The 25,746-nt window shown below is 44.6% G+C and overlaps 1 protein-coding gene, 1 long non-coding RNA gene and 2 other non-coding genes across 4 annotated transcripts in view; 2 read left to right on the top strand and 2 right to left on the bottom strand.

Annotated features, from left to right (window-relative positions):
• Positions 1-6,610: 6,610 nt before the first annotated feature.
• Positions 6,611-17,871, bottom strand: LOC105475199 (cyclin B1). Its single transcript, XM_011730284.3, has 9 exons — positions 17,737-17,871; positions 16,939-17,109; positions 16,674-16,844; positions 12,938-13,120; positions 9,721-9,879; positions 9,011-9,247; positions 8,588-8,728; positions 6,951-7,061; positions 6,611-6,781 (listed from the first exon to the last, which is right to left on the bottom strand). Exons 1-9 carry the CDS (start codon positions 17,755-17,757, stop codon positions 6,674-6,676), a joined length of 1,302 nt encoding a protein of 433 aa, XP_011728586.1. The 5' UTR covers positions 17,758-17,871; the 3' UTR covers positions 6,611-6,673.
• LOC112425480 (small nucleolar RNA U13) lies at positions 8,196-8,297 on the top strand. Its single transcript, XR_003016537.1, has one exon. It is a non-coding gene; the product is annotated as a small nucleolar RNA U13 (small nucleolar RNA).
• The window catches only part of LOC105475198 (uncharacterized), a 43,895-nt gene continuing 35,903 nt past the window's right edge, over positions 17,755-25,746 (top strand). The window contains exons 1-2 of the long non-coding RNA XR_011624941.1: positions 17,755-17,893; positions 18,824-19,091. This is a non-coding gene — a long non-coding RNA (uncharacterized lncRNA). The remainder of the gene's footprint in view (positions 17,894-18,823; positions 19,092-25,746) is intronic.
• Positions 24,192-24,322, bottom strand: LOC139363988 (small nucleolar RNA SNORA76). Its single transcript, XR_011625215.1, has one exon. It is a non-coding gene; the product is annotated as a small nucleolar RNA SNORA76 (small nucleolar RNA).

A 25,746-nucleotide genomic window follows, 5' to 3' on the forward strand; every position in this document is an offset into this window, starting at 1 on the left:
CCTTTGAAGATGGGTGTGCCCGGCAGGCTGTGAAAGATAAACATTAGAGGGTTGCTTAGAAGACTTTTTTGACCTGAACCCATGAGGTGCATACCTTTCGTTTGGCGGGGAAACCAGTGGCTTCTGAAGTTCAGGGATATCCACGGGCCACAAGTGCGAGGCATTGCAAACATTTCGAACCCAGACTTCCAGCCTGGAGACATCCACACACTTTAAATTTCTTGCACTGATACTTCATTCTGTCATTATGATTGACACCACTCGTAACTGAGAGTTGGGTGCCCTCAAGTTTTGAGTGTCTGCAGGGTACCATTGAGCTTTCTTAGCTGTGTAGTGAGTGGGGGGAATGGAGAAAATGAAGGAGAAATGACTGATTTGTAGTTTTTCATTAGAGTCAGCCGTGTAAGGGACACAGCCCTTCCCGCACAAGCACAGCAGCTTGAACCTCTTTGAACAAGAGAGTCGAGAGTTCTTTTACAGCTAATTACTCCCTAGTTAATCTTGATCATACTGTGCTGTTTTCTTCCTTTCCATTATTAATGTAATACGACTCCTGATAAAAGTTAAATTCGCCGGGCGTGGTGGCTCACCCCTGCAATCCCAGCACTTTGGGGGCTGAGGCGGGTGGATCACCTTAAGTCAGGAGTTCGAGACCAACCAGGCTAACATGGTGAAACCCCATCTCTACTAAAAATGCAAAAAAGACTGTCTCAAAAATTTTTTTATAAAAAAAATAATGCAGTGGTTATCCAACGTGAGAATTCGGAGGAGACTTTGTTAAAACACATTTCTGGGTGTCCCTAGGGTTCTGATTTGCATTTGTAGCAAGTTCCCAGGTAAAGTTGCTGTTGCTTATTGATGAGGACACTTTGAGAACCACCACCATAAAGGGTCATAAAACGCAATTTAAAAAAAAACCCACAGTAAAACAAAAACGGTGGGTATAAGGCCTGGCACGGTGGCTCATGCCTATAATCTTAGCACTTTGGGAAGGCAAGGCAGGCAGATCACTTGAGGCCAGGAGTCTGAGACCAGCATGGCCAACATCGTGAAACCCCATCTGTACTAAAAATACAAAAATTAATCGGGCACAGGGGCACAAGCTTGTAATCCCAGATACTCCGGAGGCTGATACAGAAAAATCGCTTGAACCAGGGAGGCTGAGGTTGCAGTGAGCCAAGATAGCACCATTGCACTCCAACCTGAGTGATAGAGTGAGACCCTGTCTGAGGCGGGGGGAGGGTGGGTGTGGGTAGGGAGCTATCCATTAGAAAGTCAATAGTAAAGGTAGAAGAGATGATAGAAAACTACCATATTACCAGGGAGATAAATGTCAGGAAAGTATAATTAATGAGTGCTAAAACTAGAGACCAGCACTTTATAGGAATGTTACAGCTAATGGTTACCACCTTAACCAGATGGTCAAAATTGGTATCAAAAATGGTGTAACAATCTGATGTCTGACCCTAATATAACGCATGAGTTGTACAGATCACCTTTATTGCCATGTGTAACCTGAACTTTGCTGAAAACATGAGACAAGAAATCCAGAATGAGGAACATTCTACAAGACAATTCATGTCTATGTCCTGAAACACAGAAAGCAGGGCGGTTGTTGTTCTATATGGAAAAACAAACCATGATTGAATCTTGGATTGGAAAAGGAAAGAAAAAAAAAGCCCTAATACATTTTTGGAACAATTGAGGAAATTTGAATGTGTTCTGCATATTAGATATTAAATTATCAGTTTTCTTAGTGTGATACGATTGTGGTAGGGTTTTGTTTTGTTTTGTTTTGTTTTGTTTTAGAGTCACTGTCTCACTCAGGTTGAGCCACAGGCCACCATGCCTGGCTAATTATTTTTCGTAGAGACGGTGTTTTGCTCTGTTGCCCAGGCTGGTCTTAAACTCCTGGCCTCAATTGATCCGCCTATCCTGGCCTCCCAAAACACTGGGATTATACCGCCGGGTGCAGTGGCTCAGGCCAGTGATCCCAGCACTTTGGGAGGCTGAGGCAAGAGGATCTGTCGAGCCCAGGAGTTTGAGACCAGCCTGGCCAAGATTTAAAACGAAAACAATCATGGGATTACAGATGTGAGTCACTGTGTTAGCAGAAAGATGCCTTTTTAACATGCCACATCTTCAGTAACATTAAAAATCACCAGGCACACTTGGTTTCTCAACCAAGGAAAGCACATACCTTTCCTTCCTTTCTTTACTTTCCTTTTTTCATTACTGTTCTAAAGCTTTTTAATAAACTTTCACTCCTGCTCTGAAACTTGCCTGGATATCTCCTGCCTTACGCCCCTCAGTCAAATCCTTTTTTTCTGAGGAGGCAAGAATTGAAAATTCTAAAAACAAAAAAACGTCAAGCTGACCAAAAAAAAAAAAAATCTCAAAAGATATTGACTGGCCAGGTGCGGTGGCTCACGCCTTTAATCCCAGCACTTTGCGAGGCCGCAGTGAGCGGATCACGAAGTCAGGAGTTCGAGACCAGCCTGACCGACATGGTGAAACCCCATCTCTACTAAAATTACAAAAATTAGCCAGGCGTGGTGGCATACTCCTGTAACCCCAGCTACTCAGGAGGCTGAGGCAGGAGAATCGCTTGAATCTGGGAGGCAGAGGTTGCAGTGAGCCATGATCAGGCCACTGCACTCCAGCCTGAGCAACAGAGACTCCGTCTCAAAAAAAAAAAAAAGAAAAAGAAAAAGATATTGACTGGCCAGGTGCAGTAGCTCATGCCTGTAATGCCTGTAATCCCAACACTTTGGGAGGCCGAGGCTGGTGGATCACTTGAGGTCAGTAGTTCGAGACCAGCCTGGCCAACATGGTGAAACCCCATCTCCACTAAAAATACAAAAATCAGCTAGATGCGGTGGTGAAGGCCAGTAATCCCAGCTACTCCGGAGGCTGAGGCAGGAGAATCGCTTGAACCAGGGAGGCAGAGGTTGCAATGAGCCGAGATTGTGCTAGTGCACTACAGCCTGGGCAACAGAGGGAGACTGTTTAAAAAAAAACAAAGTACACACGGTGGTATAGGGACAGAGCCGGGTTACAGAATTTTCTGGGGTTTAAATACCCTCTAGAGATTTCCTATTGGCCACTTGGTATACAGCCCATGCAAATAGTGTCCCACAATTAGTCTGATTGGTTGCAGAAAGCAGCCAATCAGAGGTACTTTCAATTTTCCATCTGCCACACAGAAAAAGGGGTGGGGGGGTTTCCAAAGGGAGTACCCTCAGGTCCGTTTGTGATTTAAGTGTGGAAAGTTGGGGTTTTCCTTTTGATTTAGTTGTAGAACGTCAGCGTGCATCTGCCTTAGGTTCCCTGCCTCCAGATCCTGTCCTATTGCCTCACTTTCATGACTAAAATATAGAAAATATTTAAACTAGAAAATAAAAGGGGATGGTGGGGAAAAAAAGCTAAAACCATGAAATAAAAATGGTAGAAATGGTAACACCAAAAACTAATTCTTTCAAAAGGCCAATGAAATAACCCCATGGGCCAGTCTCATGAGAAAACAAAAGTACTCAACATCAGTACTGAGAAAGAAGATAAAACTGCACATTCAGAAGAGATTAACTTTGTCATGGTCCTCTACAGCCGTAACTTTAAAAATCTAGAACGGATTTTTTTTTCCTTTTTTTTTTCTTTTTTTTTGTATGAGGCACGCTCTTGCTGTGTCATCCAGCTTGGAGTGCAGTATCACGAGCATAACTCATTACAGCCTCAAACTCCTGGGTTCTAGTGATCCTCCTGCCTTAGCATTCTAAGTAGCTAGGTCTACAGGCACATACCACCATGACTGCTGGGCTAATTTTTTAAATTTTATAATTTTTTTTTTCTAATAGAGACAGGGTCTCACCCAACTCAGCCTCCTAAAGTGCTAAGAGTCTATTTTTTATATTTTTTTAGAGACAGGGTCTCACTATGTTACCCAGGTCAGTCTTGAACTCCTGGCCTCAAGCAATCCTCTTGCCTCAGCATCCCAAAGTGCTAGGATTATAGGCGTGAGCCACCAAACATGGACATAATTTTCTATTAATGTAGGGGAGGAACATCTCTAAAAGAGCGATTGTATCATACAGAGAAAAATCTTTAGAAGAGACCAAAAATGCATGGAATATTTACCATTTTATTTTTTGAGACAGGGTCTCACTCCCACACCCAGGCTGGAGTGCAGTCGTGCGATCTTGGCTCACTATAGTTTTGACTTCCCTGACTCAGGTGATTCTCCCACCTCAGCCTCCTGGGTAGCTGGGACCACAGGTGCACTCCAGTACCCCTGGCTAATTTTTGTGTAGATGGGATTTCGCCATGTTGCCCAGGCTGGTCTCGAGCTTCTGGGCTCAAGCAACGCACCTGCCTCAGTCTTGCAAAGTGCTGGGATTACAGGTGTGAGCTACTGTGCCTGGCCTATTATATTTAATAGCTCCAGGACAAACGACTTCACTGTTTAATTTAGCTAGTTTCCAATGAATGAATGGGGACTTCAAATGATTGTAAGGCTTTAAAAAGATGAAACTGGCCGGGTGTGGTGGCTCACGCTTGTAGTCTCAGCACTTCGGGAGGCCTGATCACCTGAGGTCTGGAGTTCGAGACCAGCCTGACCAACATGAAGAAACCCCATCTCTACTAAAAATACAAAAATAGCAGGGCATGGTGGTGCATGCCTGTAATCCCAGCTACTCGGGAGGCTGAGGCAGGAGAATCGCTTGAACTGGGGAGGCGGAGGTTGCAGTGAGCCAGGATAGCGCCACTGCACTCCAGCCTGGGCAACAGAACGAGACTCCACCTCAAAAAACAAACAACAACAAAAAAGGAACTTTTTGGTAACTATACACAATTATAAAGTTTTTATAGAAAAGTGTTTGGTAGTACCCCCATATATTTGGTAAGCCTTATCTTAACTGATAAACTGGTAAAACTGTATTATCACAGGAAAAAACAAGATCAGGGAAGAATAGATGGGCATTGAAGATATTTCAAGTTGGACAAGGAGGGTTTCAGTCATGGAACTGGCATAAATGGGTATCTGGAAAAATTCTACTTCACACCACATATAAAAATTGCCTACTTAGGGCTGGGTACGGTGGCTCATGCCTGTAATCCCAGCACTTTGGGAGGCAGAGGTGGGCGAATCACGAGGTCAGGAGATGGAGACCATCCTGGTTAACACGGTGAAACCCCATCTCTACTAAAATTACAAAAAATTAGTTGGCCATGGTGGCTCACGCCTGTAATCCCAGCACTTTGGAAGGCTGAGGCAAGCAGATCACCTGAGATCGGGAGTTCAAGACCAGCCTGACCAACATGGTGAAACCCCGTCTCTACTAAAAATACATAATAAGCTGGGCGTGGTGGTGCATGCCTGTAATCTCAGCTACTCAGGAGGCTGAGGCAGGAGAATCACTTGAACCCAGGAGGCGAAGGTTGCAGTGAGCCAAGATCGCGCCATTGCACTCCAGCCTGGCAACAGAGCGAGACTGTCGCAAAAACAAAAAAACTTACTCATGTGTTGCTTAATGATTGGGATATGGTTTGAGAAATGTGTCATTAGGTGATTTTATTGTTCAAACACCAGAGTATACTCACACAAATCTAGATGGCATACCCTACTGCACTCCTAGGCTATATAGTGTAGCTTATAGCTCCTAGGCTACAAAACTATACACCATGTTATTGAATACTGCAGGCAATTATAACATGTCAGTATTTGTGTATCTAGGCACAAGGTACAGTAAAAGTATGGCATCATAATCTTATGGGACCACCAAGGTGTATGTAGTCTGTCTTTGACCAAAATGTTCATGGGGCACATGACTATCTGTACCATGTAATATAATGCACAAATACAGGTAGGCTTATGTATGTTGACAATAATTGTTATGTATATAGAATAAACCACATTTTTAAAAAACCCATAAAAATTAATATGCACATCTATATACAAGACATGGAAGGATAAATCCGTAATTGTTGATTTCAGGTGGGTGGGATTTAGAAAGAGCCTAAGGAAGGGGTAAATTAACTTTTAAAAAAGATACCTTTTGTATTTGAGTATTGTTTTATTAAACAAAACACAAAACCAAAATGAAAACTGGGCTTAGAATATAAAGTTCTCATTTTTCAAAGTGAAAGTTTGAAGATACTAGCTAAAGTTGATAACTTAAATAGTGGTAAAAGTAAATAACTTAGAATTATGGCAGCAATCACCAGAAGAAACAGAATTCTAACAGGGTGACTAGGGATTTGGTGGTAGACTTTTACTTTAAAATAGAACTACGTAGCAGATTCTCCATGATGACTTGGCTTACATGTAGTATGTCCTATGGAAGTAAAATTTTCAAATACCTCCATCACCTTCAGTAATTCGTATTAATAAAGTAAAAGCCAGGTACATAAAACAAGAACCAAGTATATAAACATATACATCGATTGGATCCCCAGGTAAACCAAAAGCAGTTTTTAAAAATATTCCCCACCATACCTTTTAAGACAACTTTTCCGCTACCCTACAGTAGCAAGTAACCACATTCAAATTAGTTAAGCTATAAAAAAGTAAAAGGGGCCATAAGCTTTATTAAAAGGAAATGCAACAGTAATCTGTACAGATGGCACATGGTGCCAATTTTATTTGTAAATATATACTCCAACTCAAGTTTACAAGTTACACCTTTGCCACAGCCTTGGCTAAATCTTGAACTAGTGCAGAATTCAGCTGTGGTAGAGTGCTGATCTTAGCATGCTTCGAAGTGGCATACTTGTTCTTGACAGTCTGGAAGACAAAAGGATAGCCATTAAAGAGGGGAAAAAAATCACAAGATCCAATGATACAGGTATTCATTTAAAACATTAACTCATTAAAAATAAACCAGGCATTTGCAGGCATTAAGTTTGAATTATTAGACTTTTTGACATCTTACAATGCCACTATATTGACTCACCATGTGCTTTGTAAGTCCTTGATTTACCATGACTATATTCTTAGCCAGGTGCTGCATAACCAGAAGAAGAGATTCTTCAGTATATGACAGGTAATGCTGTAGAGTTGGTGTCTAAGACAACAAAAGTTAATGTTAAAAATGCTCAATCGATAATGATTTTCATAAAGTTTCTAGATGTTTGATGTTATTCAGGAGTGGGGAAGGGAAGGGTACTGTATCATTAATTAATATAAGTGAAATGTAAGACAAAGCTAAAGACTCCTCCTTTCCTAGGTGCTCTCATGCTTCTATAGGAACCTCTGCTCAAACACAATTGCACTATTGTAATTGTTGACTTGCCCACCCTAAAACTAGACTCTACTTCCTTGAGGCCAACTTTGTCATAGTTCTATTCTTTTCTTTCTTTTTTTTTTTTTTGAGATGGAGTCTCACTCCAGGCTGGAGTGCATGGTGTGACCTTGGTTCACTGCGACCTCTGCCTCCTGGGTTCAAGTGATTCTCCTGCCTCAGCCTCCTGAGTAGCTGGGGTTACAGGTTTGCACCACCATGCCTGGCTAATTTTTGTATTTTTAGTAGAGATAGGGTTTCACCACATTGGTCAGACTGGTCTTGAACTTTTGAGCTCGTGATCTGCCCACCTTGGCCTCCCAAAGTGCTGGGATTACAGGTGTTAGCCACCACACCCGGCTGCATAGTTCTATTCTTAACACCTAGGGTAGTGCCTGCCACATAGGAGAGGCATTTGCTGAATCAATGAATATGAATGTACTATTTGTATGTCATTTGACCTTCAAGTTTCTCCTCTAAGGAGTAAAAGTTGCTCTACCTTTCTCAAAGGGAATACAGTTGAAATTAGGCAAAGAAATGGAAACACTTGACTGGTTGCAATGGCTCACGCCTGTAATTCCAACACTTTGGTAAGTGGAAGTGGGTAGATCGCTTGAGCCCAGGGTTTCAAGACCAGCCTGGGTAATATAGGGAGGCGCCATGTCTACAAAAAATATAAAGGTCAGCCTCCAGAGTAGCTGGGACTACAGATATGTGCCTATATATATATATTTGTGTATATATATGTATTTGTGTGTGTATATATATATATTTGTGTATATATATTTGTGTGTGTGTATATATATATATTTGTAAAGATGAGACAGTCATGTACATGGTCTCCTGCAACAACCTGAATATATATATATATATATTTGTAAAGATGAGGATTTGCTACGTTGCCCAGGCTGGTGGGCGACTCTTGTAGTTTATAAGTGTGATGATTGGGTGTTCATGTGAACGTGTGAAATGTGCCACCCTCAAACCTTGTTACAACGTGGGCATATTACCCGTCTGACATGAAAAAAATTTAAAAACTAGCCAGAAACCTTCAGTCCCAGCTACTCTGGAGGCTGAGGTTGCAGTGGGTCAAGACTGCATCACTGCACTCCAGCCCAGGCAACAGAGCGAGACCTTGTCTCAAAAACAAAACCATGTGGAAACATTCTATGACATCTTTTTAAACTATTCCTTCAGTAGATCCCATATTTATGAATCACTTGAATTGCCCTTTAATAACAAAAGTTCTGTATTTAGTCAAACATTCTTTACAATTTAAAAGCTTAGGAGTTCTGTGGGACAGAGCTTACCCATTCACCATTATCCAGAATTTTCAGTGCTAAGCAAAAAGCTCCTGCTGCAATTTGAGAAGGAGGAAAGTGCACCATATCATAGTCCAACATAGTTAGTTCCATCAGGTATTTGGCCAAAGTATGTTGCTCAACATCAACCTGAAACAAAACCCGTGTCACTGAGTTTCTTTCAGAAAATTTTCATTTGGCACTAACCTGCATGCCCATATGTATCTTTTAACTACAAATGTTTGTCTACAAACTCTCAAATGCCCACGGAAAGCCCTAATATTAACATGCAGCCTGACTAAAAATAAAGAACAACTTTCTCTCTTCCCCATGTAGTTAGGTATAATATAGGTCAGTTGAATTCGACTTGCTTGGTCAGCAGCAGTGTTCCCTAATGTACCCATACCGAAAGGTTTCTTAAGAAACCTGTACCTCTCCAATCTTAGATGCTCTCCGAAGGAAGTGCAAAGGTAGAGGCCGACCCAGACCAAAGTTTAAAGCTCTTAGAATCTTCATTTCCATCTGTCTGATTTGGTGCTTAGTGTAAGTATTGTCAGTCACAAAAGCAAAGTCACCAATTTCTGGAGGGTACATTTCTTCATATTTGCTTGCAATGAACATGGCAGTGACACCAACCAGCTGCAGCATCTTCTTGGGCACACAATTATTCTGCAATGGGAATTTCAACACAATGAATAACATGTTTGAAAAGGAGACACAGAGCTATGATGGAGAGGTAGAAAGACATTCTCCCATTGCAAAATCTTAATTAATGATACCATATCCCCCAAGAAAGATTTTAGCTGAAAAAGTCAGTTTCTTTCTTTTTTTTTTTTTTTGAGATGGAGTCTCACTCTGTCGCCCAGGCTGGAGTGCAATGGCGCGATCTCAGCTCACTGCAACCTCCGCCTCCTGTAGCTGGGACGACAGGCGCCCGCCACCACACCCAGCTAAATTTTTGTATTTTTAGTAGAGACGGGGTTTTACTGTGTTAGCCAAGATGGTCTTGATCTCCTAACCTCGTGATCCACCCGCCCGCTGGGATTGCAGGCATGAGCCGCCACACCCGGCCCAGCCCAAAAACGTCAGCTTCTTATGACTCGGCTAGAATCCTGGAAGGGAAAACTTACTGAAATGCTTACCTGCATGAACCGATCAATAATGGAGACAGTCATGTACATGGTCTCCTGCAACAACCTGAATTTCATTTGAACCTGTACTAGCCAGTCAATTAGAATGGCTCTCATGTTTCCAGTGACTTCCCGACCCAGTAGGTATTTTGGTCTGACTGCTTGCTCTTCCTGCAAAAGAAAATGCCGATTATTCTTAGAAACATGACTCCATGTGACACATTTATGTCCAGAAAGATCAGTTAGTTCCTACAGTAAGTAGCACTGGGGCATTTAGAATCTCTATCAGTTCCTTTTTTTTTTGAGACGGAGTCCTGCTCTGTCGCCCAGGCTGGAGTGCAGTGGCGCGATCTCGGCTCACTGCAAGCTCCGCCTCCCGGGTTCATGCCATTCTCCTGCCTCAGCCTCCCGAGTAGTTGGAACTACAGGCGTCCGCCACCACGCCCGGCTAATTTTTTTTTGTATTTTAGTAGAGACGGGGTTTCACTGTGTTAGCCAGGATGGTCTCGATTTCCTGACCTCGTGATCCACCTGTCTTGGCCTCCCAAAGTGCTGGGATTACAGGCGTGAGCCACTGTGCCCAGCCTTTGTATCAGTTCTTAATTCAATTATTCATATGGTCACCACAAACAACACCATCACCAAGAAAGAAAGCAAACATTAAGGCTGGCATGGTGGCTCATGCCTGTAATCCCAGCACTTTGGGAGGCTGAGATGGGCAGATTGCTTGAGGCCAGGAGTTCGAGACCAGCCTGGCCAACATGGCAAAACCTCTCTTTACTAAAAATACAAAAATTAGCTGGGCATGGTTGCGCACACCTGTAGTCCCAGCTGCTCAGGAGGCTGAGGCAGGAGAACTGCTTGAACCCAGGAGGTGGAGGTTGCAGGTAGCCGAGATTGCACCACTGCTCTCCAGCCTGGGTGACAGAGAGAGACTGTTCCCCCTTCACCCCCCCGCCAAAAAAGGGCAAACATTAGATAGGACAGTGTGACAGCTTTTTTATATTGTCAGGTCTTACGATATTCAATTCACCACAACTCTTGCTAGTCCACTCCCTTCCAAATAAAGATACTATACTATCATCTCAGATCTTTTCACTTGAGCCTCTAAAGTTAGAACCTGAGCTTTACGTAGAGAAAATATCAAACTCCCAGGGCAGCTGGAACCCATGTACTACAACACTCCTGCCTGCTCCAGGGTTAAAGCCCAACAGCAACATAGCTAAGAACTGTGGGGGACAAGAGTGACTTTATTTTAAATGCTAATCCAATGTGCCTTCTGCCTATTCACTTTAAGTTTGGCCTCTCCTCCAAAACAGCCCTTCATACTATTGTATACATTATAGGCTATGATGTCTGTAGCATTCTCTCAGCCACCCGCACATTCATTCTAGAGCACGTATACTTTCCCCAAGAAAATGTATACATACTCAAGCCGTGGGTATGAGGGGTTACAGTGCAGAGATCTACATCTTACAGCCATCAAAGACCAGACTTATGTCTGTAAATTCCCCCTCATCAGTCACCCAATACCAGCAAACTCCATTTATCTGCCTCATTCCTTGGTTTCTCAGCTCCTCTGACATTTGGGGGGTTGCTTTGCATATATGGCCGCCTTGCACAGAACAAGAACGAAGCATCAAGAAACAGCACATTTACAGGCTGGGCACGGTGGCTCATGCCTGTAATCCCAGCACTTTGGGAGGCCAAGGTGGGTGGATCATGACGTTAGGAGATCGAGACCATCCTGGCTAACATGGTGAAACCCTGTCTCTACTAAAAATACAAAAAATTAGCCAGGCATGGTGGCACGTGCCTGTAGTCCCAGCTACTCAGGAGGCTGAGGCAGGAGAATGACGTGAACCTGGGAGCCGGAGCTTGCAGTGAGCCACGGCACACCCCCTGGGTGACACAGCGAGACTGTCTCAAAAAAAAAAGGTATCCTCCAAAGTTAGAACACAACTTTAAAAAGCCCTAAAAAGATGGCAGAAGAAACTCAAAGCAGAAGGCTACTCCTGGCATAGAAGTCTTGCAGAAGAATCCTATAGAAAAAGGAGAGGCCCCAAAGGAGCAGGCAAGAGATGTCAGTGATGACATTAAGACGATGCATTAAAAACAACTGGGGGCTGGGCGCGACTGCTCATGCCTGTAATCCCAGCACTTTGGGAGGCCGGGTGGGTGGATCATCTAAGGAGTTTGAGACCAGCCTGGCCGATATGGTGACCTCATTTCTACTAAAAGTACAAAAATTAGCTGGGTGTTGTGGTGGGCACCTGTAATCCCAGCTGCTCAGGAGGCTGAGGCATGAGAATCACTTGACCCGAGAGGCAGAGGTTGCAGTGAGCCGAGATTGCACCACTGCACTCCAGCCTGGGCAACAGAGCAAGACCCTGTCTCAAAAAACCAAAACCAAATAAAAATACAAAAAATTAGCCAGGCATGGTGGTGTGTGCCTGCAATCCCAACTACTCGGCAGACTAAGGCAGGAGAATTACTTGCTTGAACCCAGGAGGCAGATTGCAGTGAGCTGAGACGGCACCATTGCCCTTTGGCCTGGGCGACAGTGTGAGACTCCCTCTAAAAAAAAAAAAACACACACACACACACACACCAAAAAACTAGGTAAATGTGATAACGGTATAGTTGACACTACTATGTTTATGCTGCCATATAGAATACTTGTGTTTGTAGGAAAAGGGCAAATGCCATTAAGAGAAAGTTTCAAAAGTGGGATCAAATTGAAGTGAACCAAAAAGTAGCTTTTGAGTGTACTCCTTTTGGGCACAAATAATTTCACCAACAACTGGACGCACATCAGCCACACTAACACAAAATGCCTTGTGTTAGGGGTGGCTGTAGTCTTTGAGTATATTCTACATCCTCATCCACTTGCTGACCCATTATTACCTAAAATGCAGAGTTTGGGACTTAACCATTCCAAATACGGTGGAGATTGCATATATACATATCAAATTCAATCCGTGGACTTTCCTTCAGAAAGACCGATAGTAGTATCCACCCTGACTTCGAACTTTCCTGCACAAAGTGGCAAATAGACTCCATTGATTTAGTGACTTTTTATTTTAGGTATTCCATGAAGGAGAATTTGGAAGTGCGATCTCTTAAGAAATGCTGCCCAAGTCCTGCTTGAATTATTATGAACTATTGATAGAAAAGACTTTCATAAAGTTAGATGCAGTTTAGAAAAAAAACTAATGATAATACTGACCTCAAGTTGTCTCAGATAAGCATAAATATCTTTCACATATTCACTACAAAGGTTTGGATCGGCTCCATCTTCTGCATCCACATCATTTACTGCAAGAATTACATCAGAGAAAGCCTGACACAGGTCTTCTTCTGCAGGGGCACATCCAGATGTTTCCATTGGGCTTGGAGAGGGAGTATCAACCTTAAAACAAAGAGATCTCTTGAAACAAGAGCAAATAGGAGTAAGCACTATAGTTTGGGCTTGAAGGTCAGGTTATTGGTACCAACTCAAGATAGTGTTCTCCTGAATCAACATACAATTCATTTCCTTAAAGGAAAAGTATCTTTTCATACTTATTCCATTTCTTTTTAGGAAGTGATTAACATCCAAAGTGATCATTTGGGTTGGGTGTGGTGGCTCACGCCTTTAATCTCAGCACTTTGAGAGGCTGAGGTTGAGGCCAGGAGATCAAGACAAGCCTTGGCAATATAGCAAGACCCTGTCTTTGTTAAAAAAGAAAGTGATCATTTAATTACTCAATTAAAAAGAATGAGGTCGGGCATGGTGGCTCAAGCCTGTAATCGCAGTTCTTTGGGTGGCTGAGGTGGGAGGATCCTTTGAGACCATGAGTTCGAGACCAGCCTGGGCAATATAGCAATAACTCATCTCTACAAAAAATTAGCTGGGCATGAAGGCAACTGCCTATAATCCTAGCTACTCAGGAGGCCAAGGTAGGAGGATCACTTGAGCCCAGCAGTTTGAGGATACAGTGAGCTATGATTGCACCATTCTGCTCCAGCCTGGGCAAAAAGAGTGAAATGCCAACTCAGAGTGAGTCAGTTTAAAGTTGGAAGCAAATAAATTCACATTCTAGACTTTCCTGCAAAGGAAACTGAGAAGTAATTAATCTTTATCAGCAACATGTGAAGTTAATCCAAATAAAGGACAGTTCAGTCTTTAGTCTTTATTTCAAAATATAAACTGCTTCTCACTACTCAAAATAACATAAATTCTATCCTGACTACTAAGGATTAACTTCATTACCATTAACCACTTCCTTCAAGCTCCCTTTATCCCATTGTTCAAACATTTATTGAGCCCCTTCTTCAAGTCAAACTCTACAAGGCATTGACTTCATGGCATCCTCAAGGGACTCTGAATTTAGTAGACAAAGTAAAGAAATAAGGTCGGGCGCGGTGGCTCACACTTGTAATCCCAGCACTTTGGGAGGCCCAGGTTGGCGGATCGTGAGGTCAGGAGTTTGAGACCAGCCTGGCCAACCTGGTGAAACTCCCTCTCTACTAAAAATAGAAAAAAAAAAAAAAAAATTAGCTGGGTGTGGTGGCGGGTGCCTGTAATCCCAACTACTCAGGAGGCTGAGGCAAGAGAACTGCTTGAATCCGGGAGGCGGAGGTTGCAATGAGCCAAGATCACGCCACTGCACTCCAGCCTAGGTGACACAGCAAGACTCCGTCTCGGGAAAAAATAAATAAGTAAACAAAAATAAGACTGAGACTGGGCATGGTGGCTCATGTCTGTAATCCTAGCACTTTGGGAGACTGAGGCAGGTGGATCACGAGATCAGGAGTTCGAGACCAGCTTGGCCAACATAGTGAAACCCCGTCTCTACTAAAAATAGAAAAATTAGCCAGGCATGGTGGCACATGCCTGTAGTCCCAGCTACTTGGGAGGCTGAAGCAGGAGAATCGCTTGAACTCAGGAGGCAGAGGTTGCGGTGAGCTGAGATGGCATCACTGCACTCCAGCCTGGGCAACAGAATGAGACTGTCTCAAAACAAACAAAAAGACTGATTCTAGGAACAGGGGTGGAGATGGGAGAAGTTCAGGAAAGCTTCAGGAGTTGGTGCTTGAGCTGTTTTCAAGGATGAAAAGGTTATTAGCTAAATGAAAGGGTGGGGAAGGCATTCTTACTAAGTGGGAAAGCAAAGGTAAGAATCGGTATGGACCTTTCAAGAAAGCATCATGTAGTTTGATATGCCCAAAGACCATGCTGGCTACATGTTTCATGTGCTATGCCCAGAAATTCAACACTAAAGCAATAGTTTTCAATGTCTTATCCTTAGATATAAGAAGCTTAACTGGCTGGGCACGGTGGCTCACGCCTGTAATCCCAGCACTTTGGGAGGCCGAGGTAGGCAGATCACGAGGTCAGGAGTTCAAGACCAGCCTGGCCAACATGGTGAAACCTCATCTATACTAAAAATATGAAAATTAGCTGGATGTGGTGTTGTGCGCCTGTAATCCCAGCTACTAGGGAGGCTGAGGCAGGAAAATTGCTTGAACCTGGGAGGCAGAGGTTGCAGTGAGCCGAGATCACACCACTGCACTCCAGCCTGGGCAACAGAGCCAGACTCTGTCTCAAAAATTTTTTTTTCAGGGCCGGGCGCGGTGGCTCAAGCCTGTAATCCCAGCACTTTGGGAGGCCGAGACGGGCGGATCACGAGGTCAGGAGATCGAGACCATCCTGGCTAACACGGTGAAACCCCGTCTCTACTAAAAAATACAAAAAACTAGCCGGGCGAGGTGGCGGGCGCCTGTAGTCCCGGCTACTCGGGAGGCTGAGGCAGGAGAATGGCGTAAAAACCCGGGAGGCAGAGCTTGCAGTGAGCTGAGATCCGGCCACTGCACTCCAGCCTGGGTGACACAGCTGAGACTCCGTCTCAAAAAAAAAAAAAAAAAAAAAAAAAAATTTTTTTTTTCAGATAATTTTCCCAACTGGTTTTAATTAAGTTTAAAAAACTGAGCTTCAGAATGCAGTTCATTGCAGTTTCATCAAAGCAGCCTCCTCTACATGACCTACTTTTCCTTCACAGGGAGGTCTATCATAGGATACATTTACATACCTTTTATTTAATAAAAAGTTACTGGTTTTGAGGCTAAGTGTTAATTCATCTTCTTTTTTTTTTTTTTCTTTTTTTTTTGAGACGGAGTCTGCTCTGTCGCCCAGGCTGGAGTGCAGTGGCGCGATCTCGGCTCACTGCAAGCTCCGCCCCCCGGGTTCACGCCATTCTCCTGCCTCAGCCTCCCGAGTAGCTGGGACTACAGGCGCCCGCCACCACGCCCCGCTAATTTTTGTATTTTTTTTTTAGTAGAGACGGGGTTTCACGGTGTTAGCCAGGATGGTCTCGATCTCCTGACCTTGTGATCCGCCCGCCTCGGCCTCCCAAAGTGCTGGGATTACAGGCTTGAGCCACCGCGCCCGGCCATTAATTCATCTTCTTAACCACTCCCTGAAAAGTTGCATTCTTCCTGTTTTACTCCTTTGCATTTTCCAGTGTTACAGGTTTATTATTTAGTAGCCATATTAGGCAGTAAAAAATTTGAAGAGAACATTCTGTTTACTCCGATAAATTCTGCAGAAGTGGCTTGTACTTGGACAACAAAGCCTTTGGCTCAGGCAGGTACTACTTAATATCATTAACGAAGGAATATAAGACAGTTAACAATTAAAAGCATAGATTCTGAAGCCAGACAGCCTGAGCTTAAATCTCATATGGGCCACTTACCTGTGTGACCCTGACATAACCTCTCTAAAGCCATGATTTAAATAGTAGAGGTGACAATACCTACCTCAGAGTACCTGTAAAGATTATGTGAGTTAATGCATGTAGAATGTTGGGCAGAGATTGCCTCATGCTAAGCACTCAATAAATGGTATTAATTTGAATGCTCTTGCAGTGAAATAAGGGACAAGAAATAATCAACAGACTCTACAATGGTAAGAATAAGTTTACCAAAATAGGCTCAGGCGAAAGTTTTTCTTCTTTAACAGGCTCAGGTTCTGGCTCAGGTTCTGGCTGTGGCACTGGCTCAGACACTGGCACTGGCACCAGCATAGGTACCTTTTCAAGAGGTTTTGGTAGTTTTTTATCAATAACTTTTCCAGTAGCTGAAGGTTTTACTTCCTGTAGATGAAACAGAGAGAATGAAATGTTTCTGCATCAAAGGCCACAGTTGTAAGGCCAGCTCTGACAGAAGTTAGGTCGGGAAGACAGTTACCTTCTTCATAGGCATTTTGGCCTGCAGTTGTTCACTGACTTTGTTACCAATGTCCCCAAGAGCTGTTCTTGGCCTCAATCCGGGCTTGGAGGTTGCAGCAGGGGCCGTAGGAACGCGCTTTGCGCCTGCCATGCTGATCTTCGCCTTATTTTCAGCATTGATTTTCGAGTTCTGAAAGAAGCAAAGACCACTTTAAGAGCTGGTCCACGGAGGCTCGAGTAAGTCAAGGGTTAATTAAGGTGGGGCACAAGAGAAGTTCCCAGAAGGAAAGCCGAGTAAAAATGGGTTCCGAGGGAAAACGTGGGTCCCAGAGTCTACTCTGCGGCCGTGACAAGTCAGTTTCCGCCGACAACCTCTACATTTACCAATTGAGGGATTCCCTGATTAGTCCTGCCCAGCCCTAAAATACCGAGAATTTACGTTTGAAAGGAAACCGAAAAAGCCTCCAATTGCAGACACCTTCTCTCTGGGAAGGGGGTTACAGAGCTGCTGGCGGGCCCACTCAGGGACCCTCTATCACTTTTTCAAAAGGTTCCCAGTCGACTTTCCATCTCCCCCAACCATTTATCCAATATCGGTCCAGTTCTCTTTCTCACCTTCCTCCCTCCATCCATCGTCCCCCACACTCCCCCACCAGGCCTGGGCCCACCTCGACGCTCTCTTGGTGACTTCCCTCCCACCTTCCTCCCCAAATCGTTCCTGCGGCCCTCTCCCGCTCGGGGGGCTCCCGCAGGCGAGGCAGAGCGAGCAGGCTGCAGCGAAGAAGGCCGCGTCAGTTCGCAGTCCGTAGCGGCTCACCCTGGTGACTCGGAGCGCCATGGCTTCCTCTTCACCAGGCAGCAGCTCAGCGGGGAGAAGCAGAACACCGGAACCCCGACCAGCCGAGGACCCGCACCCAGCAGAGACCAACAGCCGTTCCTCCGCAGCACGCCGGGAAGAGCAGGCCCAGCCTCAGGTTTAAACCCCGCACTGCTCCCTCCTTATTGGCCTGTTCGTGGCACTCACTCCCTTCCCATTGGCGGCTGCCTGTCCCGGAGAATGCGTTTCCAGGGCGATCCCGCGAAGGCGTTCGAGAGGGGCGGGGCCAGAGTGAGGCTAGGTCGGAAGGCGTAGCCAGGCTCTCCCGTGGTCTGCCTCCGCGCCTGCGCTCTGGGGCAGCTGCCGCGGCCACCTGGAGAGCCGAGCAGCGCGAGCACCGCCCACCTGGAAAGGTGAGCCGGGCAAGAGTGTGCGCTGCCAATATCAGCTCAGGAAAGGCCTGGTGACCTTTGGAAGGTGACAGTGGCGCGGCCACAGTCTCAGAAGTGTCAAAAGTAGTTTTGGATCTAGTCCAAATTATTGTACACTTTCCATTTCTACGGTAGCAGCAATAATATAGTTCATGAAAGGCTTTGATATACGTTCTTTCATTTGATCGTTGCAACAACTCTCTGGGGTGGAGGAACTGAAGCTCAGCGCCTTAGATGACTTTGCCAGGATCACACATTAGCAACGGGGGAACAGAATTTAGGGGTTGTTTTTTTGAGGGGGAGGGAGGGGGCGTATTCGTGTTTTCACAATACTGATTGTCCCTTAACAATATTACTTGATTACATCAAGATTGGCCAGTTTCCCAAGGCCAATTGTTTTGTGTGTTTTAGCTTCCTATTTGGAAATAATTTCATACTTGCACCAGTTGCCAACAAAAATCTTGTAAGGAACATTTCTGTACCCTTTACCCAGATTCAACTATCCTTAGCATGTATTTGCCTCTCATGGGAAGATCAAGAAAAACTAAACAAAAAGACATTTTACACCATTTGCTTTGTTATTTGCTCAATCTCTCTCGGGATCCAAAGAAAAATAAGAGGGTTCTTTTTGCCTTCTACTCCTCAAAACACACCAGGAGCTCAACAATTGGAGGGGAGGCTGAAGGACAAAAACATTGATACCTCATAGAGCAACGGTATAAGAGCCAATAGAGACTGCTGGCCCTGGAAGTCAAGGATCCGAAAGAAGGCGCCTAATCATTTGGTTTCATTCGATCGTTATTCAGTCTTCTATCATCATAGTTCTACCCTCCTACTCGGATGCCTACCGTGGGGCCCTTACCATTGCTCTCCTCTGCCTGGAATGCCCGCCTCTTGTTGCACTCAAGCCCCTGTTCTATTCAGGTAATTCCCATTCATCCTTCAGTTCTGTGTTCAGCATCCATCCTCAGTCTTTCTGGGTTTGATCAATCCTGCCTCGCCCCATGCAAGGGCGAGAGGCAAGGGGTGAGGCAGGATTACTTATCCTCTGTGTTCCAGTTTAAAAAATTTTTTTTTACTTTTTTTTTTTTTTGAGACGGAGCCTGTATCTGTCGCCCAGGCTGGAGTGCAGTGGTGCGATCTCGACTCACTGCAACCTCCGCCTCCTGGGTTCACTCCATTCTCCTGCCTAGTGGCTGGGACTACAGTCGCCTGCCACAACGCCCGGCTAATTTTTTGTGTTTTTGGTAGAGACAGGGTTTCACCGGGTTAGCCAGGATGGTCTCGATCTCCTGATCTCGTGATCCGCCTGCCTCGGCCTCCCAAAGTGCTGGGATTACAGGCATGAGCCACTGCACCCGGCCGAGTGGACATAAGTTTTAAACTCATTTGGGTGAATACCAAGGAGCAAGACTGTTGGATCATATAGTAAGAGTATGGTTACTTTTGTAAGAAACCGCCAAACTGTCTTCCAAAGCTGCTGTACCATTTTACATTTCCATCAGCAATCCTCACAAGCATTTGGTGTTGTCAGTTTTTAAAAAAAATTGTAGCCATCCTAATAGGTATGTAGTGGTAACTCATTGTATTTTGATTTGCAATTCTCTAATGACATATGATGTTGAGTATCTTTTTCTGTGATTATCATCTGTATAACTTCTTTGGTGAGGTATCTGTTCAGGTATTTTGCCCAGTTTTTGTTTTGTTTTGTTTTCTGAGATAGGGTCTCACTCTCTTACCCAGGCTGGAATGCACTGGTGTGATCATAGCTCACTGTAACCTCAAACTCCTGAGCTCAGGCAATTCTGCCTCAGCTTCCCAAGTAGCTAGAACTATAGGTGTGAGCCACCATGCCCAGCTAATTTTTTTATTTTTTATTTTTTGTAGAGATGGGTTCTCACTATGTTTCCAAGGCTCATCTCAAACTATTGGTCTCACAAAGCACTGGGAATATATATATATACATGTATATATGTGTCTATATATATATGTATATATATGTGTGTGTGTGCATGTGTGTGTATGTATATATACACTTTTTTTTTTTTTTTTGAGATGGAGTCTCGCTCTGTTGCCCAGGCTAGAGTGCAGTGGCTCGATCTCGGCTCACTGCAACCTCTGCCTCCCAGGTTCAAGTGATTCTCCTGCCTCAGCCTCCCAAGTAAGTGGGACTGTAGGTGCCCGTCACCACACCTGGCTAATTTTTGTATTTTTAGTAGAGACAGGGTTTCACCATATTGGCCAGGCTGGTCTCGAACTCCTGACCTTGTGATCTACCCGCCTTGGCCTCCCAAAGTGCTGGGATTACAGGCGTGAGCCACCACGCCCGGCTGCACTGGGAATATTAAAGGCATGAGCCACCTCTCCCAGCCTTTGCCCAGTTTTATTTTTGTTTTGAGACAGGGTCTTTATTACCCAGCCAGGGTGCAGGGGCACAAACATGGCTTACTGCAATCTTAACCTCTGGGTTCACTAGAGCCACTGCACCTGGCCTCAGACTAATATTCTTCTTTTTATTTATTTTTTTTTGTTTTTTCTTTTTTTCTTCTTTTGTTGTTTTTATTTTTTTGGGGGGGGTACTAATATTCTTAATGGTACATTTTGTCATGTTTATTTTTAATTTTTATGCATACATAATGGTTGTATATATTTATGGGGTACATGTTATATTTTGATACAAGCATGCAATGTGTAATGACCAAATCAGAGTAATTGGGATATTTATCTCCTCAAACATTTATCATTTATTTGTGTTGGAAACATTCCAACTCCACTCTTCTAGTTATTCTGAAATATACAGACTGGGTGCGGTGGTTCATGCCTGTAATCCCAGCACTTTGGGAGGCCAAAGCAGGAGTATCATTTGAGCCCAGGGGTCCAAGATCAGCCTGGGCAACCTGGCAAACCCCATCTCTACAAAAAATACAAAAATTAGCTGGGATTGGTGGTGTGTACCTGTAATCCTAGTTACTCAGGAGGCTGAGGTGGGAGGATTGCTTGAGTCTAGGAGGTTGAGGCTGCAGTAAGCTGAGATCATACCACTGCACTCCAACCAGGGTGACAGAGCAAGACCTTGTCTCAAAAAAAAAAAAATTAAAGAAAGGCCGAGCGTGGTGGCTCATGCCTTTAATCCCAGCACTTTGGGAGGCCAAGGTGGGAGGATTGCTTGAGTTCAGGAGTTTGAGACCAGCCTGGCCAACATGGTGAAACCCCATCTCTACAAAATACACAAAAATTAGCCAGGCATGGTGGCACAAACCTGTAATTCCTGTTACTCAGGAGGCTGAGGCAGGAGAATCGCTTGAACCTGGGAGGCAGAGGTCGCAGTGATTCGAGATTGTGCCACTGCACTCCAGCCTGGGTGACAGAGCAGACTCTGTCTCAAAAAAAAAAAAGAAAAAAAAAAAAAGGAAATATATACAATAAATTATTGTTAATTATAGTCACCCTAGGCCAGATCTAGGCTACCGAACTCTAGATCTTATTCCTTCTAATTGTATTTTTGTGCCCATTCACTGTGATCTTTTTTTAAAAAAGGTTTTAAATTTTTGGCCGGGCGCGGTGGCTCAAGCCTGTAATCCCAGCACTTTGGGAGGCCGAGACGGGCGGATCATGAGGTCAGGAGATCGAGACCATCCTGGCTAACACAGTGAAACCCCGTCTCTACTAAAAAATACAAAAAACTAGCTGAGCGAGGTGGCGGGCGCCTGTAGTCCCAGCTAGTCGGGAGGCTGAGGCAGGAGAATGGCATGAACCCGGGAGGCGGAGCTTGCAGTGAGCTGAGATCTGGCCCCTGCACTTCAGCCTGGTGACAGCGCGAGACTCCGTCTCAAAAATAAATAAATAAATAAATAAAAGTTTTAAATTTTTTTTATTATACTTCAAGTTCTAGGGTACATGTGCATAATGTGTAGGTTTGTTACATAGGTATACATGTGCTATGTTGGTTTGCTACACCCATCAACTTGTCATTTACATTAGGTATTTTTCCTAATGCTATCCTTCCTCCAGCCTGCTACCCCTCCAACACGCCCGGGTGTGTGATGTTCCCCTCCCTGTGTCCATGTGTTCTCATTGTTCAGTTCCCGCCTATGAGTGAGACTGTGCAGTGTTTGGTTTTCTGTTCTTATGACAGTTTGCTGAGAATGATGGTTTACAGCTTCATCCATGTCCCTGCAAAGGACATGAACTCATCCTTTTTTATGGCTGCATAATATTCCATGGTGAGTTTCACTATTGCTGCCCAGACTGGAGTGCGATGGCAAGCGATTCTCCTGCCTCAGCCTCCCAACTAGCTGGGATTACAGCCATGCGCCACCACGCCTGGCTAGTTTTGTGTTTTTTTTAGAGACAGGGTTTCTCCATGTTGGTCAGGCTGGTCTCGAACTCCTGACCTCAGGTGATCTGCCCGCCTAGGCCTCCCAAAGTGCTGGGATTATAGGCGTGAGCCACTGCGCCCAGTGCCACCTTTTCTTAATCCAGTCTGTCATTGGTGGACATTTGGGTTGGTTCCAAGTCTTTGCTATTGTGAATACACTGTGATCTTTATTTCTGTTCTGACAAGTCTTTTTGATAGTCCTTTCCTCAAATTCAGGCTGTATGTTTGGAATTATGAAATAATTAAGATGACTTTTACACCCTTTAAATGCCTTAGGGGTTTCCTGGGTTTCCATTGTATTTCAAGGGAACTACAAAGATTTGCTACTTCATCTTATAAAAGAAGAGATAATAAGGCCGGGCGCGGTGGCTCAAGCCTGTAATCCCAGCACTTTGGGAGGCCGAGACGGGCGGATCACGAGGTCAGGAGATCGAGACCATCCTGGCGAACACGGTGAAACCCCGTCTCTACTAAAAATACATAAAAAACTAGCCGAGCGAGGTGGTGGGCGCCTGTAGTCCCAGCTAGTCAGGAGGCTGAGGCAGGAGAATGGCGTGAACCCGGGAGGCAGAGCTTGCAGTGAGCTGAGATCCGGCCACTGCACTCCAGCCTGGGCGACAGAGCGAGCCTCTGTCTCAAAAAAAAAAAAAAAAAGAAGAGATAATAAAAATAATTAAATGTGCTTGGCATTTTCTAGATTTTAACTAATCCAAAACTTTTGTCAGAGCTATTTTATCTGCCAAACCTAGAATTTTTTTTTTTTTTTTTTTTTTTTTTTTTTTTTTTTGAGGCGGAGTCTCGCTCTGTCGCCCAGGCTGGAGTGCAGTGGCCAGATCTCGGCTCACTGCAAGCTCCGCCTCCCGGGTTCCCGCCATTCTCCTGCCTCAGCCTCCCGAGTAGCTGGGACTACAGGCGCCGCCACCACGCCCGGCTAATTTTTTTGTATTTTTAGTAGAGACGGGGTTTCATTGTGTTAGCCAGGATGGTCTCGATCTCCTGACCTCGTGATCCGCCCGTCTCGGCCTCCCAAAGTGCTGGGATTACAGGCTTGAGCCACCGCGCCCGGCCGAATATTTTTTTAAATGGACAATTCAAAAGCTCTATTTTGTTTTTCTCTTTTATTTATTTATTTATTTTTTATAGAGATGGGAGTTCACTATATTGACCAGTCTGGTCTTGAACTCCTGGCCTCAAGTGATCCTCCCATTTTGGCCTACCAAAATGCTGGAGATTACGGGCATGAGCCACCACACCCAGCTCTATTTTGCTATTTTTTTAGTGAAAATATACTTTAAGTTTGAGAGACATATTTATATTCATTTATAAAAGTTGACACATTAACTATAGGTCAGGCGTGGTGGCTCAGGCCTGTAACCTCAGCACTTTGGGAGGCCGAGGTGGGCGGATCACCTGAGGTCAGGAGTTCGAAACCAGCCTGGCCAACATGGCAAGACCCTATCTACTAAAAATACAAAAAAAATTAGCCTAGCGTTGTGGTGCACGCCTGTAGTTCCAGCTACTCAGGAGACAGAGGTTGTCCAGTGAGTTGAGATTGCGCCACTGCACTCCAGCCTGGGCGACAAAGGCAGGATCAGTATCAAAAAAAAAAAAAAAAAGCGGACACATTAACTATCCATTTTTTTTCCCCATCTCCTTGTTAAAAGGACTATCCGCAGGGGGCCAGGTGGCCCCAGTTATACGCAAGCATGTGCTCTGGCGCTGCTGCAGCCTGACCCCAGGCGCCATGCCGAGGCGCGGTGGTGTACAAAGGCAGTGTGTTTTTGGTTTTTTTTTTTGAGACAGAGTTTCGCTCTGTCGCCCAGGCAGGAGTGCAGTGGCATGATCTTGGCTCACGGCAATCTCCACTTCCCGGGTTCAAGTGATTCTCCTGTCTCAGCCTCCAGAGTAGCTGGGATTACAGGCACACACACCGCGCCTAGCTAATTTTTGTATTTTTAGTAGAGACGGGGTTTCACCATGTTGGCCAGGATGGTCTCGATCTCTTGACCTCGTGATCCACCTGCCTCGGCCTCCCAAAGTGCTGGGATTACAGGTGGGAGCCACTGTGCCCGGTCAGTAATGTTACTATTAATGTAGGTCTTGATGAGAAGAAGGAATGAGGCCTCTGGAAGTGGTTTATATGCCATTTTGGGAATTTAATAATGTTGCTAGTCTCTCAGATGACCTAATGTTCTGTCAACCCTATGCCTTTTGAAATACAAATCTTCAATTAGCAGTCAGACACAGTGGTTTCCATCCCTTCATGTATAAGTCTCAACCTTGCATTGGAGGTGCCTAGTTTAGAATGCTGTGTTAGAAAGTGCCCTTTCCAGTGGAACTGGCAAATGAAATTGTATAGACAAGATTGTCTGCTATACTTGTTGAACAAAAAAAAACTCTAACTCATTTGCTACAATCATGCTGGACAATAGAATCACTTTAGGTTATTTACTGACTAAACAAGGTGCTGCTTAATACCAACTACTAATAGCTGTGGCATTTGGAGAAGCGCTTCAGACTAAAGAGATCTCAGTGTAAAATCCAAGAATAGGCTGGGCACGGTGCTTCATGCCTATAATCTCAGCACTTTGGTAGGCCGAGGTGGGAGGATTGCTTGAGCCCAGGAGTTCCAGACCAGGCTGGGCAATGTAGTGAGACCCTGTCTCTACAAAAAATAAAAATTAGCTGGGCATGGTGGTACAATGCCTGTAGTCCCAGCTACTCAGGAGGCTGCGGTGGGAAGATTAAATGAAATTAAAATCCAAGAACTAAGCCAATTCAAGTCAAGGTGGGGAAAACCAATCTGTGGAATCTTTTTTTCTTTTCTTTCTTTTTTCTTTTTTTGAGGCAGGGTCTCTCTCTGTCACCTAGGCTGGAGTGCAGTGGTGCAACCACGGCTCACTGCAGCCTGGACCTCCCAGGCTTAAGCAATCCTCCTGCCTCAGCCTCCCAAGTAGCCGGCACTGCAGGTGTGCAACACCATGCCCAGCTAATTTTTAAACTTTTTGTGGAGAGAGGTTCTCACCATGCTGCCCAGACTAATCTGTGGAATCTTTTAGCAGGATTTGGGCTTTTGCTGATTTAGGGTGTACTATAAACATTATTTAACTTGTTGCTAATGGTTGCTGTTGTCAAGTTATTGTTAGCAGGTTTTTTGTTTTGTTTTGTTTTGTTTTGAGATGGAGTCTTGCTCTGTCTCCC

The sequence above is a fragment of the Macaca nemestrina genome, chromosome 6 (genome assembly GCF_043159975.1).
Source record: "Macaca nemestrina isolate mMacNem1 chromosome 6, mMacNem.hap1, whole genome shotgun sequence".
Classification (NCBI taxonomy): domain Eukaryota; kingdom Metazoa; phylum Chordata; class Mammalia; order Primates; family Cercopithecidae; genus Macaca; species Macaca nemestrina.